Source organism: Neofelis nebulosa, chromosome 4 (assembly GCF_028018385.1).
Source record: "Neofelis nebulosa isolate mNeoNeb1 chromosome 4, mNeoNeb1.pri, whole genome shotgun sequence".
Taxonomy (NCBI): Eukaryota; Metazoa; Chordata; class Mammalia; order Carnivora; family Felidae; genus Neofelis; species Neofelis nebulosa.
In genome coordinates, this window is record NC_080785.1 from 106,663,439 (window position 1) to 106,679,702 (window position 16,264).

The window sequence follows — 16,264 nt, forward strand, 5'->3', positions numbered from 1 at the left end:
AAGGAAGAGTTTCTTTATGCAGGCTTCAGGTAGCCGAGGCTTCTAGGAGCTGCCCAACGACCCTGGCTCTGCTCCCCGGAGCTGGATGACGGGCGAGGGCGGCCCTCCCGCGGCCTTGGTTGCGCAGAGCGTCACGGGGTCTGTGGGGGGCTGTCTGGCTGCAGTGTGTGGAGCCTTAGCTGCCGGTCCTCCCAGGTTCCCGGGGCCATTGTCCGTCCTGGGTCACGATCCTCCCCGTTTTGCCTCCCCCTGACGTTCGGATCTCTTGTCCCCCGTGGTCCGCGGGCTGCCATGCTCGGCCTTCTGATGTTCTGGAAAGCACAGCCACGTGTGTAGGGGAGGGACAGAGACCTCCAGTAGCCTGTGTTCAGGGCTGAGACCACGTCTCATCCCCCGGGGCCCGCCCCGTCACGTCCCTCCGTGGCGGCCTCTCCTCTGCCCCGTGGATGGGGACATTGTGAACAGTGTCTTAACTCATGCGACAAAGCCGAGAAGTAAGGCGGTTGCTCCGAGGAAGAGGAACAAGTGGGAAATCCGCAACGTGGAAAGTTTCCTTCATGGCCTCTTCTGAGTACTCGGTGCCAGCTGGGTATTTGAGCGCCTCTTCCGCTGCTCGTCAGGTGAGTTCAGATGGGGCGGAACGTTTGTTCATGTCGCCCTAAGTAAGCACATCTCTCTTCGGCTTGTAGCAAAGTTAATTCTAGCTGCAGCGTCAAACTTAGAAATCATGATGTTCAATGGGGCAGTGCCTGAAAATAGTTTACAAAAGCGGTTTGGCTCTGTTTTGTTTTTTTCTGTTTGTTTTGTTTTGGTTATAGAAAATGTATTAGTCACCAACCTGGAAAATTGTTTGCTTTTGATTATTTAAACGATTTTTAACATGTAACGAAGATAGAATGCTGTTTGTGAGTGTAAGTTAGCAGTAAAGTAGCACATCCTTCATGTGTCCGACACAGCAGGGCCCGTTCTCTGCCCCAGCGCGTAGCCCGTGTTTGGCATTCTGTTGTCCGGCGTCAGGTGACGTGGGCACAGCTGCTCAGACACCTGAGATTTTGCCGAGTGGGTTTCGTGACCTGCCCGGGGCCACACGGCTGGTGGCGGGGATGGGAGTGGCACCCAGGCTCCGGCGTCTGATAGGAAGCTCTCTCCTCCAGGCTCTGCCGTGCGGCTGGAATGATGAGTCCCACCTTTCAGAATCCGTGTTCACCAGTCATTTCCTGAGTCTGGGAGAGTGTCATCGTCTTAAATCTGCTGTAGGATAGCACGTTTACGTGCAGTTTTTAAATGTCCTAAACCACATGTAATTTCTCTCTGGTTTGTACAGTGTTAGTTTAAGTAATGCCGGATTTTGATGGTTTTATGGGTGGCCCGAGTCTGTGCGGACTGGCCACACAGCCTTCCCTGGGGGTCAGGACGGTGGGGTCTTTTTCTGATTCTCTGGAGGACTTGCGGCTTGGTGTTCCCCAGGGCCCGGCCTCAGGATCGGCCCCTCAGAGCCTTGAATGAGGATGGCTGTCCCTCCACCGCCGGGGAAGCTGGTGGAAACCGCAGACTTAGGGGAGCCCAGGGTGCCGCTTTATTGGGCAGTATACCAGGGTGAAAATCTGGTAGGTCGGGAATAGCGGTTTAGCCCGCTTAGAAACACGCACGTAATTTGAAAGGTTAACTTCTTTTGGGACTGGCACCTGGGAGTGCTGAGGTGTCTCAGTCGTGTCCCGCACCCTGGAGATACCCCCTGCATGGCTGTTCTGTGCTCAGGCCCCCTCCTTCATGCCCCCGTCCCCTATGCTGGCTCAGAGGTGTGCAGGAATACCCGACCTGGCAGCTCATGACTAACGTCCTTGCGGGTCCCTCCGGGCCTGGCACAGGACCCAGTCCAGCGACCCTGGAACATGACCTCCACATTTTCCTGGGCTGGAACCATGGCCATGCCCAGATGGGGAAGGTGTTGAATGGCATTCAGGTTGTCATGGGGGTGGCCAGATGGGCGGGGCTTCACTTTGAAGAGATATGGTTGTGTCCTTTTGTGTGGATTCCAGTGGGGGGTCTGCGAGGAATCCTGAGCCCCTGGGGTGTCCTTGAGCCAGCAGGTAGGAGCTCTCTGTGGGGGACAAGGAGATACCTTAGCCGGCAGACAGTGCCTGCTGGGGTCGGGTTGGATATTTATTACGTGTGGAGCCTTCAAGGAGCCTTCAAAACAGCCATGTGCCCTTTCATCCACTACTTGTGCTTATAGGAATTGACACACGGATTATAATCAGAGGTGTTCTAACATTCTTGTACTGAAACAACATGAAATATCCTAAATATGAGTTTATGGGGGATTTGTTGAATCATCTGTGGTTCGACAGTATTTCCTACTCTAACAGCAACGTTGCAGAAGGAGCACCCTGGCTGGCATGGTGTTTACGGTGCACAGTTCGTCACGGAAAGAAGCCCAGACACTCGTGTGTACCGTGTGACTCTGGTTCTGAGGACACGAGTGTCTATAGGGGAGAGAAGGGCTGGAAAACCTACACCAGCACCTACACCTGATCATTGCTTCGATCTTTGTAAACCAGGGTATTTTCTAGAACTCTTATGATGAGTTTTGTAACAAAAAAAAATTATGTTTTAAAGGACTGAGCAATAATATTTGTTACTTGAATGCAGTCCATAATCACGTGGCAACTAGAGTTTCCGGAACATCGGACTTTAGTTTCTGCATTTCCACACACATCCTTTCCTAAGCAGAAAGCTGAAGTCTCACTAGTCGTGTTGCAGGAAGGTCACAGCACTGCGTCCGCGTCCACAAGGTGCTGTGCGTGGCAGCGTGATTGCCGCGTCTATGGTGAGGGGTGCGGACAGTTGCCGGGGTCCAGGCTGGTGGGGCTTCCCAGGTCTGTGATGAGCGGAGACCACTGGTAGCATGGGGCAGGGGGCCACCTCCCTGAGCCCCACTGACCGTGCCCTGCATGGGGAGAGCCCCCGTTCCCCTGGAGACCCGGGGAGATTTGGGGAGATGCTGACCCCAGTCCCGGGCAAGGCCTCTAGAGCTGAAGTGCAGCCATTGGGTGAAAACCTCACACGAGACTGGTCCTGGGGGGTCTGCTGCTGGTCAGCAGTTACCGCACACTGTGACCACAGCTCCTGGCTGAGGGTGACCAGCCCAGCGGAACACCATGGGGGGGGAAACCCCAAGTCTGGTTTCCTGGGCGGGGTCCTCCCCTGCTGGCCGCGGCCACTGGGGCTGAGCCTCCCCTCCTGCTCTGTCCTCCCCTCTGCTCCTCCTCTTACTGGGGGCACGCTGCTCACCTTCCGCGCAGGGGCTCCACCAGAGTCCAGGGCCTGCAGTCTTGTCACATCGGAGGGTAACGCTCAGTGTGATTTCGGGGTGCTGGCTGGCTCATCTGTTCCTAGTGACACAGGGGACCTCCCTTCCTGTTGGACACGTCTGGGATGACCTGGAGTGGGTTCGTGGTGGCACCGCTCGGCTGTGCAGGGGCCCCACCCGCCTGAGGATTCCTGCCCCGGACTTGCATGGCCACAAACGAGTTTCCCATGCTGATTTGCTCTCTGCTTTTTGATGTCTCTGTTATCTGTACACAGTAGCTGTGTTTGGTGAGGATGGAGGGGGCCACTACTCCAGATAAAGGGACAGAGGAGTGGGCGGGGCTGACACCAGTGACCGTACCCTGCTCACACATAACATGTATTTTGGACCCTAATAAATTCCCCCACCCTACGTGTTGCGCTTTTTAAATTGCTGCCTTGGAACAAGATACGTGCTAAAGTGGTTGTGTTAATTTACCGTTCATAACGTATTTTTTAAGAGAAAAATCAAAGTGATCCCTAAATCTTTAGTGCCGAATAATGACTTCTGTGACTTCTGTGTCCTGTCCGTGGAATTGTTCTGTGCGACTTTGCAGACGGAGAGGGAAAGAGGGGTGGAGGGGAGAGGGAGGGAGGGGGAAGGAGAGGGGAGGGATGGAGAGAAGGAAGGAGTGGGAGAGCAGCAGAGAAGGGAAGAGGGAGGAGGAGAAGGGGGTGGGCGGCAGGAGGGGACGGGGAGGAGAGAACAATTAGAAAACAGTCAGGCTGTCAGGATGTCCGCCCTGCCAAGTGGCCAGGGTACCGAGGCATTCGCGATCAACTTGTTGAGGTGTGTGAAGAGTGATCTGTGGATGTTTAGTTTACTTTTTTTTTTTTTTATTTTTTTATTTTAAATTTTTTTTTTCAACGTTTTTTATTTATTTTTGGGACAGAGAGAGACAGAGCATGAACGGGGAAGGAGCAGAGAGAGAGGGAGACACAGAATCGGAAACAGGCTCCAGGCTCCGAGCCATCAACCCAGAGCCTGACGCGGGGCTCGAACTCACGGACCGCGAGATCGTGACCTGGCTGAAGTCGGACGCTTAACTGACTGCGCCACCCAGGCGCCCCTGTTTAGTTTACTTTTGAAGGCTGTGGGGGAATTGGGAAGATTTTAGAGGGACAGGTGCCGCGTGCTCATTCAACAAGTATCTGAGTGTGTAAGACAGTTGCTGTTTTAGTCGCAGGGGTAGGGAATGTGGTTTTCCTACCTGGAAACCTGCTCGGAAAGTGTCCCCTGAGCGCCCTCTGCTGGCAACGCGAGGTGCCGGCTCTGTGTCCCCGTCGCACACTCTATTCAGGGCACCGCCTTGCTGGAGCTACGGTGGAGCCTCACGGTGGAGCCTCACGCAGGACTCACCCTCTGCCCTGCGCAAGGTAGCACCGGGTGGGCCGCCCATCTGGGGGGGCTGGGAGTGAGTGGGTGAGACCCCCCCAGCTCCACCCACCCCCCAGCTCGTTTGTGATTGGTCAGCTGTCAGGGTGTTAAGGGTCAGGCTCACTGCCCCTCTCAGGACAGGGGACGGCTGTCCTGCGTGCAGAGGTTAGGGCTGCGAGCGGGAGGCCCCCTGGAAGCGGTCTGCATGGGACCTGGCTGGAGGGCGCTCGTCCAAGCCCTGCCCCTGCTCCTGCCCCTGCTGTCCTTGCCGCAGCCCATTCCTGGGAGCAGCCCAGAGGAAGGTAGGGTCCCCTTTACCAGGATCTTTGCCCTCCCCTCACGGCTGGAACTTAATTACCAAATTCCCCCCACATACACTTTGGTGCTGAGTCGAGAACGTGGTTGGGGTGGGGCGGGTGCCGCGGAGGCCTGAGGTCGGAGCATCTCGAGATGGGCAGTGCGTGCCCATCCGTGCGGGCCTCCAGGAGTGGAGCCCACGAAGGCGCGGTTTGCTCCATAAGAGGTGGGGTGCCAGGCGTTGCCGTTGGTGCTGGCCTGCCAGGTGGGTGCCCGGCTAAGCTCCATTCAGAGCGGGGAAACTGAGTCCTATGGTAACAGCAGGGCCCGGATCCGAACTGAGAGCAGGGAAAGGCCACCAGCCGTGAGGAACAGCATTCCTGAGGTGTTGGGCGCTCGGTGTGGTATGCAGGGTACGCGGGCCTGCCCGAGTGCTGGCGGTGGGGACCTCACGCAGTGCCACCGTCAAGCCACCGTGTGTGTCTTAGCTGCCCTGAGCCTTCCCTGGAACCGGCAGGCCTCAGTTAAGTCGACTGTTAGCTCAGAGGTAGCACCAAAACTGAGCACTAAATCCCAAATAGAATTTGTGGCTCCGAACAGTTCTGAGTAGGTGGCTTTTGTTCATCAGAACTTAGCGAACACAAAGGAGGGGTGGAGGCTGCATAGGGTGCTTTGCCTTCCGGAAGGTTCTCCCAGGGGTTTGGTCCTGGTGCAGGGAAGTTGTGAGGAGAAGCCTCCAGGACTGGTGGGGGACGTCCTGGCAGAGCCTCGGTGGCTCCTGCCGAGGGGCTTCCGGGGCCGTTTCTTAGAGAAAGCTGCTAACTGATTCCCTCTGGAGTGTCTGTACCGAGCACAGCTGAGAAGGCCCTGCAGAGAGCGCCACCCTCACCTCCAGGCGTCCTTCCGCCCTCACAAGTGACACGGTGGTGGCCCCTGTTCACCGGCCGCAGGGCTCCGAGCACCCACAAATCCCATGTCTGACACTGTACCTTGAAACGTGGCTGATATGATGGAGACGCTAAATTTTACGTATTTAATTAAACTCAAGTAGCCCAGGCGGCTGCGGCTGGCCCAGGGGACAGCGCAGGGACCTTAGTCCTCTCGGTTCCTTATCACGTCCAGCATCTTGGGTGGGCTCTGACGCCTGGAGCTCCATCCCCGACCCCTGGGAAGAAAACGCCCGGCCCGGTCCCCTGCCCGCAGGAGCGGATGTTGGCTCACAGGGGTCCTCATATTTGACAGGAAGGTGCTAGCCCCAGGGCTCTGGAGAGGGACTGTTTGCCAACTCGGTGGGTATTTGCACACAGTTCACTTTAAAGCCTGTCACCAGTAAAGCCGGAAGGTACACATTTCCCCGTGGGGAAAGGACGAAGGGGGCCAGAGGCACTGGGGAGGGCCATGTGCAGGGCCTGTGTGCTGAGCCCACCAGGGGCTCCAGGCCCTGTTTACTCACCTGCTCTGCTGGGCTGCAGGGCCCCAGCAATGTTCTAGAAATCACAGGATTCAGAGGAATTTGCCTAAGTCAAACACGCAGCCTCCTCAGTCTTTCTCCAGGGACCCTCTCTCCCTCCCTCCCCCCTCCCCTCCCCCCCCCCCCCCCCCCCCCCAAGGAGCTTCCCATGCCCCTGCAGCCTCCTCAGTCTTTCTCCCAGGACCTCCCTCCCCCAGCCTGGGAAGGAGCTTCTGGTGCCCCCAGCTGACACCACTGTCTTCTCCAGTGACGTGCACACCCATAAACAACCCCAGGCCACACAGAAGGGCGGTCTAGTTTTCTAGGTAAAACACAAAGTAAGACAACCTTTTGTAAAATCCTTTATATTAAACTAAAATGTCAGTGTAAAGAATTAAGGGAACTGACCGATAGTGAGAAAAGAGAGACGCTTATTGTGGGAGGACTCAGGCAGCTCTGGCGGCCGCAGAGGAGTCGGGGGAACAGCTGGGGTGGCCCTAAGGGTCCTGTGTGGACTCCCAGTCAGTCCTTCTCTCCTCCCAAATGTGGTATCCGTGGTTGCAGTGTTTTCCCAGACTTATCTGCTGTCAGATGCCCTCTCCCCCTCGGGTGCTGGCCAGGGGCAGGCGGACACACAAGGACCCCCACCTACTCCAGGTGACTGGATGAGAGCAGGTTTGTGAGTTAGGGAAGCAAGCCTTTCTGATGGGGAGCATATTGCCAGCAGGTTTTCTGCTCTCCTGTGTTGGCCGTGTGTCCAGGAACGAGCATAATCTCCCCTACTTCCCTGTCTTCCAGGGGGCTCAGGAGGAAGCCGGCCGGCTGGCTGCTGTGGCCGGGGCCATGATCCGGGGACACCAGGAAGGACCTGGGTCCCGAGGGCCCAGGAGGCCTCTAAAGGCGTTTCTGATAACTCAGAGAGGTGAGCAGCCCTGGTCTTAGGGAATTTGATAAGCTGTATTTTATGTTACTATTTTTAAAGATTTTATTTCTAAGTAATACCTACACCCAGCGTGGGGCTCAAACTCGACCCTGAGATCAAGAGTTGCATACTCCACCGACAGCCAGCCCGGTGCCCCCACAGTCTGTATTTAAAGCATGCATTCGGGAATTTTCTTAGGAATATTCTACTCCTACTTGAGCATTGGGAAAGTGGGAACTTTTAAGGGTGTTGCTCAGAGAACTGTGCACAGAAATGAGCATTAGCCCGACTTGAACCCAGCCCATGGCGGGGAGGACTCCCGTGACTTCAGCCTGCGTGCCTGGCCTGTGGCACTGCCAGTGCCGAACCTGCCACTTCTCCGTCTTTGTGCCACAAAAGCGTGTGAGCTCTGAAGGTCACTGCTGGACCAGTCATCGCCTGAAGAACGTGTATCTGCACTGGGGGCCCAGGCTAGCTCAGGTGGGGTGGGGCAGCGCCGGGGTCTCGGGGTGTCTCTGTGGTAAAGCCCAAGGGAGCAGGAGGATTCGGGCTGCGGGAGCTGTCTTCACCCCCGCAAAGTGCCCTTTGCTTTTCCTGCAAACCTGGAATGCCCGCGGGAGTCCCAGAACCACCTGCTGCCCATGTGGATGGAGTGGAGCTCTTTTCTCACGTCCCTTGTGCAGAGTGCGGGGCAGAGCTCGGGGCAAGCCGGGCGTCACCAGGGCCACAGACTGTACTCCATCTTCCCTCCGCACGCTCCATATGCACCAGCACAGCTGGGTCATCAACTCTGCCGTCGACCGCCCGCTGGCCATGTGTCGTCCACGCCCCTGCCCCCGACACAGGGTCAGTGAGGTGGTCCCCTCGGGTGCCCGGCCGCTGAGAGCGGAGTCAGGCAGCCCGCACCTGCATGTGCCCTCGTGTCCCTCACGCCCAGCCCTTCTCCCAAAAATGCTTCCACTTTCATCACTGTCCACCCCCCAGGGCCCTTTGAAGGTGAAAGGAATCTGTCCTTTGGTGGAGTTTGCACGAGCCCCGTGCCCGCTTAGCGCTGAGTCTGTCTGGGCAGGCACCACCCTTGTATCGAAGAAACCCGTGTGAACAGAGGCCCTGCCACCAACCAGGTGGCTGTGGTCCTGGCTGAAAACTTCTGTCTTGTGTCACATCAGTGCTGCCCCCAAACTGGCTGATTTTGGCTGTGACTTTGTTCCCCCTGATGTTTTTATCGCCTTGTTTTTCTTCGATTCTAAATCGCTCCAGCCAGCTCCCAAGGCCTTGCTGCAGGCACTCTTGTCATGTGTGCCCCTGTGTCCCTCTGTGGGGTGATCTCTTTGTCCTTAGAAGGACGGGAAACATATTGAGGAGGGGGTGGTTGACCTCGCCCCTTGGGGTCTCCGGAGTCACTGAAAGCAGACAGCGGCTGGTCTGTTTGCAGAGAGGGAAGGGATTGTATTGTGCCCTGTGCCCACCACACCACCACGGAGTTCGATTTAACATGTCTGTGTGCCTGCACGTGTGTGTGTCCGTGTGAGTGCGTGTGCAAGCGTGGGGGGGTGTGCTGGCGTGTTTGTGTGAGTGTGCGTGTGAGTGCGTGCTTGTGTGTGCTTGCTGTGTGCCTGTGTGTATATGTTCGTGTGTCTGTTGTGTGCATGTGGGGGGTGTATGTGTGTGCGTGTGTGTGTGTGTGTGTGTGTGTGTGAGTGAGTGAGTGAGTGAGAGTGGCGTGTGTGCATGACTTCTGATGCCTCCTAGCCCTGAGATCTTACGCTTAGGACCCACGGTCCACTTCCAGGCAGAACTGTTACGGGCACGGCCCTGGCTCTGCACCTAACCAGACACACTGGAACCTTCTGGGGATTTTGTGATGTGTCAGTTTTACTGAGGAGCTGGGGGTGGGGTGGAAATCCTCTTGAAGGACCTTGGCAAGGAGCATTCCCAGAGCTTAGACGGGTAGTTGGGGCAACCGAAAGAACAAATATGAGAAAAGAACAAGGCAAGGCGTGTAAATAGCTGTTCTGGCAATTTCCCCACAAGGGCCCAGCCAGATGCAGATTCTTTTGCTCTCCTGCCCGGTGCCTCTGTTCGCATGAGGGTCTCCGCGGCTTTGGGTGTCCACGTTTCACTGGCTAGCACCAATCAGCAGAGGTGTCTCCCATACCAACTTCTGTGAGGCTGTGGCTGCGGAGGAGGATGTCCTGGGGGCTGAGTCACCCCAGTGCCCTGTGCCCCCTTTACCCTCAGGAAAAGGAGAGAGGCCAGGCAGATGGGGGTAGTGGTCCAGTCACAGCCAGAGCCAGCGCCGGGCCCCCAGCTCCGCCCCGGCCCGGCCGGCCCCGCCCCACTCTGGAGAGGGAAGAGCTTCATTCGGGGAACTGTTTGGCTCGCGCCGTCTTGTCTGCACAGCTTGGACGTGTGAGCCATGCCGTCTCGCCCAGGGGCACTCTCATGAACACACGTCCTCTGGGAAAGGGCCAGAGCAGGGCCCACCCTGGCCAGGGAGAGTCTCGTATTTAAACTTTCCTCTCAACCCCCCTCCCCGTTTTGTAGCGGAGAAGATTTTGACCTCTCCGGGCGCAATTGCTGTGCCGCCTGCACACCCCTGCACACCCCCCCCCCCCCCCCGTGAGGCTCCCCTGCAGAGGGCGGACCGCATCAGGTGTGGTCTGCGGGCTCTTGGCAGCTGCCCCCCGCGTGGTGGGCAGGCCTCGCCCCAGGCCCCTGGTGTGGGAGGAGGCCCCCTGGGGCTTCCTGTTTGATCTGCTCCTGCCCTTGGCAGAGACCCCTCCAGTCTTGCGATACCATGAGATACGGTGCGCACGATGCCAAATGGTCCGTTTCCTGTTTTCATTCTCTTGCTCGCCTGGCCCTCGGAAGACAGGTGTGGTTAGGGGCGGAAAGGTGTCCTTGGGATTACGCAAAAGCTGAGCAGGGGCCCTCAGCCGAGGACCAGAGGACCACCGTCGTCAGAACCCAGCCTCACCTGGGTCCCCGAGGTCCTTGTCTGCTCCATAAAGTGTCCCTGTCTGCCCTCTAGCGTCAGCTTCTCGGGCACTGCATCAAGAGGCAGGTTTCGAGGTTTTGTAAAAGTGGGGTTTTGTCTTTGTAGAAGCCTGGTTTAAATGAAAGGATATACCGTCCCAACTCCACAGACGCGCAGAGAAGTGAGGGATGAACACGAAGTCTGCATGTGTTTTCACGGGGAGGCGAGACCCAGCCCCAGGGAGTGGGGTTCACGCCTGCAGAGCAGACACAGGGCCCGGGCAGCCCTTGGGTGACATCCCCAAATGGCACCCCCTGTCTGGTCAGGACCCTGGTCCCCACACCTCGGTTCAGGGCTATTTGACTCACCGCATGTGGATCTTCCTGGATGCCCGGCGGCCCCGTGGACCCAGGCACGGGTGTCCCTGGCCCCGAGGAGCCACAGCATGTAGCAGAGCGACCAGTGCCCCATACTGGTCCTGGACACCACTGTACCCAGGGGCCTGAGCCTCTGAGCTGCGTCCCGGGCTCTGCGGGCATCCCCTCTGGGAACGTGGGAGGGCAACGTGAATTGTTGGCTCTGTTTGCACCACGTTAAGCCAAGTTGCCTGTCTTCCAGGGTCTCCCTGGTCTCACTGCAAAAAGCACCTGCACTGGGGTGCCAGGGGGCTCAGTCAGTTAAGCCTGTGACACCTCGTTTCAGCTCAGATCATGGTCTCACGGTTCGTGAGTTTGAGCCCCACATTGGGCCCTGCACTGACAGTGCGGAGCCTGCTTGGGATGCTCTCTCTCCCCTTCTTTCTCTGCCCCTCCTCTTCTTGTACTCTCCCTCTCACAAAATAACTAAATAAACTAAAAAACAAAAAAAAAGTGCCTGCGCTCTCCCTCCCTGGTCCTCTGTGGGGATTACAGGGGAGGGACGTGCTGGTACCGTGCTTTGTGACTGTCACACGGTGCACAGTCTTATAACCGCCAGTCTTCTGGGCCCTTCCTTTCCACAGTGGTCAGGTCCACAGAGAGGAGTGTGGGCTGGAGAGGGGAGGTACGGCAGGAGGGGGGCAGGGGCCTGGCCTGCTCTGCTCTCTGCTCCCCCCTGCTGACCACCTGGAGGTGGTGGGGAGAGAGGGAGGGACCCTGTTTTAATAGTAAAATGAGGTGAAAAATCTGTTTCGACTCCCAGTGTGAAAACAGGCCCCAAACTTGGAAAATGGTCAGAAAACCACAGAAGCAACTTTCCCTCCACGTGAAGCCAACTGTGTGCTTCATCAATTTATGCAAGAAACCCAGGTGCAGATGGCAGAGCGGGCGCTGGATGGCCATACTTGGTGCCCACCCCCGTTTGTCCCACCCCGTCAGGTGCGTCCGGACTGCCTGCTGCTGGTCCTCCCGTGGCACCCAGCCCCCGAGAGCGAGAGCCGAGGAGCACGGGGGTCTTCATCCCCCCTGCCTCCATGGAGCGCCAGTCGGTAAGGGCCCAGGAAGGGGAGCCAAGTTCACCGCCCTGAGTTCATCCCTGCCTGTGCCTTGTGGAGGGACCGTCCTAGCTGGGTTTTCCGGGTGAGGAAGTAGAGAATAAGAGGCCGCTGGCTTGCCCCCAGCTTGCCGGCAGGTGACAGGTCTGGGCTTCGGGACACTGGACCCACAGCCTTCCTTACCCACCTCTCCTGGGATCCCCAAACTCAAGAGGGCATCACCGGGCATTCACCGGGGCGTGGGGCTCGCTGAAACCAGATTATGGGGTTTCTGCTTCAGGCAGGTCTGGGTGGGGGGGTGCCGTGGCTGGTCCAGGGGCTGCATGCTTGAGAACCACTGAGTCTGTGAGGCTCCCCCGACCTGGAGCCATGTGATGGGGCGTCCAGGTTACTGGGGGATGTTTCACGGCCACAGCGCAGGACGGTATGTCCATTATCTTTTAAAATAAAAATTTTAGGGACCCCTGGGTGGCTCAGTAAGCGTCTGACTCTTGATTTCGGCTCAGATCGTGATCTTCCAGTTCGTGAGTTCGAGCCCCAAATCAGGCTGTGCGTGGAGCCTGCTTGGGATTCTCTCTCTCCCTCTGCCTGCCATTCCCCTGCTCTCTCTCTCTCTGTCTCTCTCTCAAAATAGGTAAATAAACATTTAAAATAAAAATCTTAAATGGTTGTCTGAAACTTAATTTCCGGTGTTACTGTAGGTGGAAGGGAATGTTTGAGTTCTCGGCTCTGGGCCGTGCACTCGGTTACACGTGAGGAACTTCAGTCTAGCACACAAGCCAGATATAATGGTGTGTGTTGGTGGCCGCGGCTCGGGCGTCGGTGTTGAAAACAACGCGAAACCCACTCTCCTGATTCTTACGTGACGATGGTGGGGAATGGATTTTGGTCATCTAACTCCTTCCTCCTTTGGTGATTTCTGTTTATGTAATTTTATGACCGTGTATCTTCAGTATGTTTCCGTGTGATTTTTCCAGTTCGGGGACGTTTTCAGTCGTTTAGGAGGTCAGATTTTTCTTCTGCTAACCTGTCCACAGTACTTCCAGGAATCGATGGGTTTCAGAGAAATGGAAGTCACTTTATTCTCCGTGGTCGTTCACAGACGTGCTCGTGGACGTTCAGGCAGGGGACTGTGTCATCCCTGGGTTGGCATATTGGTCTGTGCGTAGTTTTGAAGAAGCCTCAGCAACGTGGCTGCGGGTTAATCTTGTTCAGCTTTTATGAGCCTGAGATATGAATCCACTGGACTCTTGACAGTAAATAGGGGCGTTGACTCAGAAATTTAAATTGGATTCGATATCGAATCCCAAAGTTGGGGAAGGTTGAAGCCGGTGTTACTGCTTGGCGGTGCTGGGGACGGGCCAGCCCTGGTGGCCAGGCTCCAGAACTCACGGTTTGGCGTCCTGCCCCCAGCTGTGAGTGTGGCTGATAGGGACCGGAGGCTGGTGGTGAAGGAGCCAGGACGGAAACCAGCCCAGAGCACCGCCTCCTTTCCACCCACATTCCTGGCCCTGCTCTGGGGGCTGCTGAGCATAGTGCCCTCCAGGTTCTGTGCAAGGCCAGGGCTCAGTGGGAATGTTTTCAAAGCATCTACACGGCTAGAGAAGATGGCGTCATGCATGCCCTTGAACCCGGCGTCAGCTTCAGTGGTTTTCAACCGTGTGCAGTGCTTGGGTGAAACAATCAAATTCCGGGGTGCCAGCTGGCTCAGTCAGTGGAGCCTGCACCCTTGATAATGGGGTCATGAGTTCGAGCGCCACAATGGGTATGATGAAGTTTTGGGGTGATGATGGTGGGGGGTAGTCTGGAACTGACCGCCAAGAAAGAATTCTTGAAGATGTCTTTGGTGCATAAAGGTGATTTATTAAAGCACGGGGACAGGACCCGTGGGCAGGAGGAGCTACACTGGGGTCGTGACGGGTAACTCATCACATACCCTCAGCTTGGGAGGGGGCAGGGATAGAGTAAGTCTCTTAGGAATTTTGGAAGCAAGGTTTCCAGGACCTTCAGGGGGTCGCTGTGGCCAGGGAAACGCCATTTATTACCGTTTAGTAAAACCTCAGTCCTGAGACCCCTCGGGTGTATATCGGGGGCCCTAAGCCTGGAGCATGATGCCAGCGTGTGTCCTGGGGCAGTTGAGATAAAGGAAGGAGACTTACAGGGTCCTCAAGGTGGGGTGATGTGAAGCTGAGATTCCCTTTTGTCCCCCACAAAGTGTCATCATGGAGGCAGCTGAGCCCCTTGAGGGAGGTCACTGTGCCGGTTTCAAGGACTAGTCAGTGAGCCATAGGCAGTAAGGGGATTTGATGTTTCGTTTGCCTCAGTTTCCCACGTCACCACAGCAAGCACTTGAACCCCCTTCCTGTGTTCTTGGGCGGCCAGGAGTGTCCGAGGAACATCACACAGATCCACGGTGGGGGTGGGGGGCTGTCAGCCTGTGCTCTGCCCTCAGCCCGCCCCACGCTCCCTCATCATATCCCCCCTGAACAATTTTGACCCTGAGATCCTCAGGGCTGCTGCAGGTGGAAGGTCTCGTCTTCTGTGGCTTCTTCCCGCTGAGCGGGGGTGTAGAGACGTCCCCAGCCATACGGGTGAATATGGGTCAGCTGGGAAACATATAGGGGAGTTACAAAAGGCAGAGGCAGCTGAATCCAATGTGGGCAACGTGTGTGAACCTTCTTGAGTAGAGAGGATCATTTGCTGGCCCGAAGTCATTGTAGTGATGAGTCTTGGCACCAGGCAGGGAGACACAGGAGAAAACGGCAAAACGTAATTAGAACAACTAGAAAGATCAGCCCAAATAAGCCCTTTGGTAGCTGACGAACATCTTCCAGTCCAGGAGTCTGACCAATCACTGAAGGAAAGAGGGATTGTTTCAGAGCAAGTGGAGCGTCTGAGTCAGGTAGAAATCCAGAAACGTTTCTCTGGTCATCTGGAGCGTACACACAGCATTTTGTTTGCACAAGAGTGTAAGCTCCACGTCGTGCAGCAGTCAGCACATCTTGTGCCATTCTGGTTTGTAGAACGGTTTTATGCATTGGAGTTATTTTTGTATTTAATACCATAATGTTGTCTTGAGAGCCATTTAAAGCCTCCACAGTGTAACAGGCAGTGCGTGGCCGTCCTATAGACTCTGCTTTGTTTAGTAAACACTCAGCTAATTAGTAAGAGGTATCTTTACAGAAGCAAGAAAAACAGAGGTGAATGGTTAGAGCGCATTTCAAACCCAGTGTCTCCCAGTGCTGCCAGTGAGATTTTGAGATGTCAGGCTTGAAGCCTCCTCAGATGGGAGTGGGAGCACACAGCAGCAGTTGGATTGGTCTTTCTGGCTTGTAACTCACAGGTCTGTGGTGGTCCTTTTGAGTGGCCCATTGCAAGAAGGAATTGTTAGTAGATTGGGGAATGGAGAACGAAGAAGAAAGGTACAACCATCCTAAGAGAAGTTTGAGGTCTTCCACAGGCTCACAGAAATAAGAAGGCACATTAGGGGCGACCGGGAGGCTCAGTCGGTTAAGCGGCCGACTTCGGCTCAGGTCATGATCTCGCGGTCCGTGAGTTCAAGACCCGCGTTGGGCTCTGTGCTGACAGCTCGGAGCCTGGAGCCTGCTTCGGATTCTGTGTCTCCCCCTCTTTCTGGCCCTCCCCTGTCTGTGCTCTGTCTCTCTCTGCCTTTCAAAAATAAATAAATGTCAAAAAAAAATTTTTTTTGAAAAGAAGGCATATTAGTTTGCTCATTGATTTCCTGTGAAGGGGGTACAGGTTTTATTTTAGGTACAGGAGCCCATGAAGAGTGCCCCTCTAACTCCACTGCATAATATGACCCAGTAGGGGCCCTTTTATTTTGGAGTTAAATCCCCCATTGTATTAGACTTTGCATCCTTTGAGAAAACAAGGTATTTGGGGTTGTATGGGGCAGGTTTCTAGGAACTGTCAGATCAGGTTTAGGGAGAATATGGTTGGCATGTTTAGAGATTTATGAATTAACCCAGCCTGAAGTGAATAATTTATTAAAGCACTGTAGTCTTTATCGGCTGATAGGTCTACAGTGAGAAAAGTCTTTTTACGTACAACTGTTAGGCGAATCCATCCCATTTCCCAGTTATTTAATTTTTTTTTTAACGTTTATTTATTTATTTTTTTGAGACAAAGAGAGACAGAGCATGAATGGGGGAGGGGCAGAGAGAGAGGGAGACACAGAATCGGAAGCAGGCTCCAGGCTCCGAGCCATCAGCCCAGAGCCTGACGCGGGGCTCGAACTCACGGACCGTGAGATTGTGACCTGAGCTGAAGTCGGACGCTTAACCGACTGAGCCACCCAGGCGCCTCTAGAATTTGACAGCCATAAGGGTATGTTACGGAAACATGGTTTTTCTCTCTAAAAACTGTCATTTCCAGAGACGGCCAAATCAAGACTG

The 16,264-nt window shown here is 55.6% G+C and overlaps 1 protein-coding gene across 10 annotated transcripts in view; it reads left to right on the forward strand.

The window, feature by feature from the left end:
- The first annotated feature begins 83 nt into the window (after nucleotides 1-83).
- Nucleotides 84-16,264, forward strand: part of PKD1L1 (polycystin 1 like 1, transient receptor potential channel interacting) — a 125,891-nt gene continuing 109,710 nt past the window's right edge. For 8 of the 10 annotated variants that reach the window (XM_058725586.1, XM_058725590.1, XM_058725589.1 and 5 more), the window contains exons 1-2: nucleotides 84-620; nucleotides 7,275-7,398. In XM_058725586.1, the coding sequence (XP_058581569.1) occupies nucleotides 477-620; nucleotides 7,275-7,398 (268 nt within the window). In that variant the 5' untranslated portion in view covers nucleotides 84-476. Of the gene's footprint in view, nucleotides 621-7,274; nucleotides 7,399-11,733; nucleotides 11,844-16,264 lie in introns of all 10 variants that reach the window. The other 2 variants (XM_058725593.1, XM_058725592.1) reach the window with 2 other exon arrangements.